Source organism: Lactuca sativa, chromosome 4 (assembly GCF_002870075.4).
Source record: "Lactuca sativa cultivar Salinas chromosome 4, Lsat_Salinas_v11, whole genome shotgun sequence".
NCBI classification, from domain to species: Eukaryota; Viridiplantae; Streptophyta; class Magnoliopsida; order Asterales; family Asteraceae; genus Lactuca; species Lactuca sativa.
Window position 1 is genome coordinate 393,237,455 of NC_056626.2, and position 6,749 is coordinate 393,244,203.

The window sequence follows — 6,749 nt, forward strand, 5'->3', positions numbered from 1 at the left end:
CATACATACGTGTATAGTGTGTGTTTTGTGTGTTTTATTCAAGTACCTGTGCCAACAGTTCCATCACTCCCTGCAAGAATTCTGTACTTGTCTTTCCTCGTAAAATTTGTGCACTCAAACCCTAAACTCGCGGCCAAGATTCTCTGCACGTAATTTGCGACATCTTGAGGGCTTTTTCCCGACGAACATGTTGCCTCTACCGGCAACTGGTTCATGAACGTCACCTCATATATAGGATTTGGGTTCATGAAGAAAAAAATAGGGTCTAACCCTTTCCAACCTCTAGCAGTGGTTGCATGGAAAAACCCGACTCGACAATTCATTGCAACAGGCACAATTCGATCTGTTAGTTCTGCGAAAAGTGCACTAAATCGGAGCAGAATGGGTTCTCTGCAAGTTGTACCTTCGGGGCAAATCACCAAATCACCTTCGGATAATTCTTTTTTTATCCGTTCAGCGTCCACTTGTCGATTGCGGGTCAAACGAACGGTTGGAATAGGAGACAGGAACTCAGATAATCTTGATAACGAGTAGGTGACCGCAGGGATCTTGCGTTGGAGAACTGTAGATAACACTACGGGGTCCATTAGGCTTCGGTGGGTGCATACGAATAGCACACCAGTGCTCGACCCCTGGGAAGGTGGCGACGGTGGAATCCCTCTAACAACGAGCCTCCAGACGAAGATTGATGTCACGTTACGAGCCAACCACGGTGGCACAACGTTACCGGTGATCAAACGAACGATTGCGATTATGATACCGAATGGGATCCAAAGGAGGATCGAAAGAGCTACGGAGGGAGTCGGCCTCTGGACAAGACGCCCGTCATGGAAGATCACCGGCTCCGGTAGGATTTCTTGGTCGGTTATATGCTTCTGGTTTTGGTTCAGGTAAGGTGCACTTATTTGTTCCTGTTGCATATGAATTATAGTAAGCTTTCATGCATGCAAGATTACATGAAAAATTAAAGGATGTAAATTTATTACCTTGCATAGAGATAAAAACGAAGAATCATAATGACATCTTCCTAGCCCTAAGCTAGGTTGTTTATCTTCAAACATGGCTGCAATACGATCAGCTATGGAGGCACCAAAATCACCCACCTGGACTAAGCCCGTGGCTAACCGAAACCCGGTAACCCGAAGTTCACTCCCAACAACATCATCAGCTCGGAGATGCTCCCTGACAAAATGCTCCACCATGACCCTGGGCATCTTGGTCACCACAACCCTTCTCTCACCGGAGTTAAACACCCTCCATGCATCTAAATCAAGATCATCGAGATAAAACTTGGGCAGAACTGCCCTCGCCACCGATTCAATTTCCGAAATGGGAACACCGGCTGTGGCAATAAAAATGGCCAGCTTTACACCAACGTCGCCCTTCCCACAAACATCGAGTAGTCGGATTACAGGCCAAAGTAGTAGCAGAAATGTGAAACGGATTAAACCGGAGGCTTCGTAAGCTACTAGCATGAAATAGGAGAAAGGATCATTGTTTTTCAAGAGGGTTCCTTCTAGACTAGATACCACAGACTCCATTAATGTTTTGGTGTTCTCGACCCAATGTTTTAAAAAGAAATCTACGGAGATTTGTTTAATGATGATATACTGTGAAGGTGAGAAGGGATATTATCGCATTTATGAGAAAGATGTTAAAGGTAGAATGGCTCAGTTTATCCATACCATCAATGTATATAGGGTCGTTTTTAGGGCAGAGGGAATGAACTTCCCCATTAATGAGGCCAGATAGGGCCCCTACATAGAATCTACATAGATTTTTTTTCCAGATCTCTCTAGTTCCAAGTTCCAACCCTTCCAAAAGATCGATTTGGAAATAAAATCTTTCATCCCAAACTTTTTGGTACAAATTATTAATATATACAAGTAGAGAAGAAAGAAAAGTGAGAGGAACAACGGCTTGAAGAACCTGCTGCGGGACCTCAAAACCCGCTCGACTCCTTCCACTCTTATATAAAATTATCACGTTATGTGATAATTAATGTATCAACAACATATAACTCTTTAAATTCTATGAACCACTTTCCGTTAACCCATAACCTCGACTACTCCCATCAACATTTCAACCAAACTTAAATATTTATTAAAAAAAAATATTATCTGATCTCTTTTTAAATAAACAAACCATCCATATCAAATTTTATCACTTTTTAGCAATCGAACCTAACTTAGAATTTACATAAAAATAATATATTACTTATTGAATTAATATTAATCTTGTAGAAAAAATATATAATTAAATTTTGGATTTACCTTTAAACAAGGGTAAAATATAATTATTTACACAGTTAGGTTTAATTATAACACTTAGTTGAATTCCACCATCAAATGGTGGGAATGGATACATTACCAAATGGAAAAATGAAAAAAAAAAAATGACGTGGGCCTGTGGGATGAGTTCTTTTTTTTCTTTTAAATTGTTAGAAAAATCCAAAGGAGATGGCTATATGTAAGACTATATGTAGTGGTTTTGTAGTGACTAAATTGTAAGGCTATATGTAGTGGTTTTGTGATTCTTACTCAAAGGAGATGGCATCCGCCCACCTCACCTCCATCAACATCTCCCTGGTGGAAGAGGGATGATATACTTACCACCCGAAGAGGAAGATAGAGGGAAAACGTAGAGTGAGACAGAGGAAAAAATGAGAGAGATTGTGGGTAATCATGAAGCTAGCTACGAAGAGTCTCACTTACGTATATTAGGGGTGGTGTTTGAGAGAAAGTCACACATGAGTTGTGATGCTAACTCGGGTTACGCGTGTGTTTTACCAAGCATTCCATATAACATAAGAATGTTCCTTGTGCTTAAAAAAATACGATAAAATTGCAAAATTGGTGATTTGTCGAAAATTATCATTTTCGTCCAAAAAGTTTTGGATTTGGACCACTCATCAAAAATAAGAATTTTATTGCGGATTTGATCCAACACTTTTTGAAAGTACTCAAAATGGCGAATTTTGCTCTTTTAATTTTCTTTTTTAATTTTCATTGATTTATAAAAATTAAAGGAAATGCTAAAATAAAATACCATGCAACTAACACCCCCCCCCCCCACACACACACACTATCTCTCTCTCTCTCTCTCTCTCTCTCTCTCTCTCTATCCCCTCCAATTTTCATTTGAATACCATCGTTCGTGGTGACGATTTTAATAAGATCTAGGTAAAACAAATAAACTTAAAACCCTAAACTTCACATGCAACCTAAGGATCTATATTTTCACTATTAAACCTATAATTATGAACATCAAATAAGAAACTCTAGAAACCCAAGGTGTATTTCGAAAATCATAGAAGGGTTTAGAATTACATATTATGTTGTTATTATAGTAAATAACAAGAATACTTGACTTCTAGAACCTTTAGAAGCAAACACTATAATTGCCATGCCTCTAATAGCTCACACTCAAACTAGCAAGAAGGAAAAACTATAGAGAGAGGAGGGATGAGGCAAGATTTCGTCTAACCTTTCTTGGGAATCAAGTGGCCGAAATATAAAGGCCCTAAGGTCCTTATATAGTGGTACTAGGAAACCCTATATAACCCTAATTGGAATATAATAATAATAATTCAAATTGGTGATTATCTAGTTCCTTGTTTATCCACATGGGATATTCTAGAAACTCTAGAATATCCCTTAATAAACGTCAACCCTATACCTAGAAGCAACTGAAGCCTTTTTTTTTAACTATTGAACAATTGCACATTAGACCATGCACTTTTAATTAATTTTATTAATGCCGAAAATTAATTTCAATTAATTTCTGATTAATTGCTAATAAAACAATACCTTTTGTAATTAGTATATTATTCACATAATATATTAACTATTTATTTCAATTTCTTAATCACATAATAAATTAACCTCTCTCTATATATAAGTCATCATGTCCAATTGCTAGGTCTGAGAGCAACAAAAAAGGACTGTGCTACTATCAATTCAAATTTATATCAATTATAATTATGGGCTTAGACACCTAATCCAACAGTCTTCTACTTGGATAAATCTGTAACTATAACTGCTAGTACAACTTCTGAATTGATCAACATATTGTAGCTTCCAAAAGCAGTTGCCGAACTCTGACCCAGTCAATAGTGCTTCCTAAGATAAGTGATCATCTAATCCTCCGTCCTATAAGATATCATTCGGACATGAGACATGAAACATAATCATTCTCATTTGTTTCCCGATTTCTGATTTGTGATGATATAGGACTTCAGATTAAACACAACAGTTTAGTCCTGGTTTGGCCCAACACTATAAGTCAACACCAAATCACCGAGGGGACCAAAGACATCTCTTTTCCCTCTAGGGAAAAAGGAACTAATAAACTTTGACTTATATTCTTGCTTCTTTTACTTATCAAATCATGCATGACAATACGCTTTATAAGATCAAGTTACTGATGCGTTTACACATTACCAATGCACAACCGACTTATAAATTACAACTCATATATCTCTGTTTCAAGATCATAAGATATTATCATCTTAGAATTACTTGTGATAGAATCCATGAAGTAATTATCTGAGCGTGAGTTTATCCAATTCTTAAATCTCCATTTCTAAGTACTCACAAACATTGCAAGAATACTATTGCTATGTCTAACTCCCTTAAACAATCTACAATCATATCCATGACAGTCTTAAATCACCACTTACTTCCAAAAGTATGACCAAATGTGGAATTTGAATAATCATATTATTCAGAAAGTAAAACATGCAAAACGAAACACAAGATTAAACAATTGATACAGGCACTAAATAAAGTCATAAATAATTCTGCATTATTTATTCACCAAATATCAATTACATTTATTTTGTTACAAGTTTCAAACAAACTATCTAACCACTAAAACTAATATCATTTCTCAGGCCAATGCTCCTAGCATGCAAACTATGCTTGCCCTACTCAGAGCCTTCGTCAAAGGATATGCAGGATTCTCTTCTAATGATACATTCTTCACAATGAGGTGACCTTCTTTTAAACTATGTATGATGTAATGGTACTTTCTATCGATATGTCTAGACTTTCCATGATCTCTTGGTTTCTTAGTCATGTCAACCGCTCCTTCATTATCCCAGAAAAGTTTCGTTGGCTCCTGAATGCTTTGGAAAACTCCAAGATCTCTGATAAAGTTCTTCAACCATGTTGCTTCCTTAGATGCTTCACTTGCAACCATATACTCTGATTCGCAGGTCAAATCAGCCACTGTATCATGTTTGGAACTCTTCCAAGTTATTGCTCCATTATTTAGAGTGAACACCCAGTCCGACTCAGGCCCTGTTTGGTAGCATCTTAATGCCTCTTAATAAGAGACAGATCTGAATCTTTTTTGATTCAGACCGTTTGGTTACTTCTTATATTTGCATCTAAATCTGAAAATAGCATCTTATTCGGTCAGACATAAAGGCACATCTGAAACGAAAAAAAGAGCGTGTTCCTTTTTGCCCTAACTCTACGTCTCTCTTCTTCCACCCATCGAACACCAACCCCCCATCTCTTCTGTCTTTGCATCTTTGAATTCACAGAGCACCGATGATGCCCTCGCACAACCAGAGCCAACGTCGCACACCATCCTATTGCTGAAATCAAACCTTAGCCAAACTCTGAATCGAAGCCCCCACTGAGATAAATGGTCTTCAAGGTGTGAAATCGAAAATTGTTGTGGGTTTATTGTATCAAATATGAATGTGATTTTCTGAGATGTGAGAACAGAAATCAATTTCAAGTGTAGAAGATGCTCCCTGTTGTCTAAACTATGATTAGCAGAGGAAGAAAACAAAAGGAAGGGGGTCTCCGGTCCTTGGCCGGTCGCGAAGGGCAAACGAAGGCAGACCAAAAAGAAGCTTTTATTGGTCAAGGTAAGTAGCGACTAGCTTCATTTTTTTTGTTTGTTTTGACAGAAATCAAAGGAAGGCATGGAATGTTTGGTTTTGATGTGTTCATCATGAACAGGTCGAGAAGAGGGGTCGGCTGGAAACATTGTGCGAATAGGTGGTGTTTGGGTTGTGGTCTTCGATAGAAGGAGGGGTGTTTGTGGGTTTTCTGTCGACTGTCAAAGGAGAAGGAAGAGGCTGGTACGGTGGTCATGGGTTATTCCAACGCCTTTAGCTGTGAAAGAAGAAGAACAAATGGTGTTTTGTTTGGGTTGTTACCTCTTGTAAATGAATGAGGTCCAATGGCTAATTTTTGCTGTCTATGACTTTATGTGCTGATTTTTGATGTTATGTGTTAATTTTTGATGTTATGTTTAATTTGGATTCGATATGGTTTATATATATATATATATATATATATATATATATATATATATATATATATATATATATATATATATATATATATATATATACTTTAAGAAGTTCATTCATTTATTTTATAAATAAAAACATTGAATTCAACAAAAAAAATAATATGTAAGGGTAAAATGGTCATTTTTATCACTCAGATCTGTAATTCAGAGGATCCAACCAAACAACTTTTAAAAATTCAGATCTTAAGTATTCAGACCCTCTTAGAAATTCAGATCTCTTAATTTTTCAGATCTTAAGAATTCAGATCTTGCCAAACAGCCCCTGAGAACGAAAGCTGTCTATGTCTATCTGAAAACTAGCGTTACTATACCCACTTACTCCCAACATATCACTGCTACCAAGTACTAAAAGCATGTCCTTCGTCCTTTGCAAATACTTGAGAATGTTCTTAACCTTTTTCCAATGAGCTTTA

General features: G+C 37.0%; 1 protein-coding gene across 1 annotated transcript in view; it reads right to left on the bottom strand.

Moving 5' to 3' along the window:
- The window catches only part of LOC111882571 (glycerol-3-phosphate acyltransferase 5), a 1,989-nt gene extending 226 nt beyond the window's left edge, over positions 1–1,763 (bottom strand). Inside the window, exons 1-2 of the mRNA XM_023878937.3 lie at positions 987–1,763; positions 1–911 (exon numbers count right to left, since the gene is read on the bottom strand). The exon at positions 1–911 is cut by the window's left edge and continues 226 nt beyond it. Coding sequence (XP_023734705.1) covers positions 39–911; positions 987–1,541 — 1,428 coding nt within the window. The 5' untranslated portion in view covers positions 1,542–1,763 and the 3' untranslated portion in view covers positions 1–38. The remainder of the gene's footprint in view (positions 912–986) is intronic.
- Between the last annotated feature and the right edge of the window lie 4,986 nt (positions 1,764–6,749).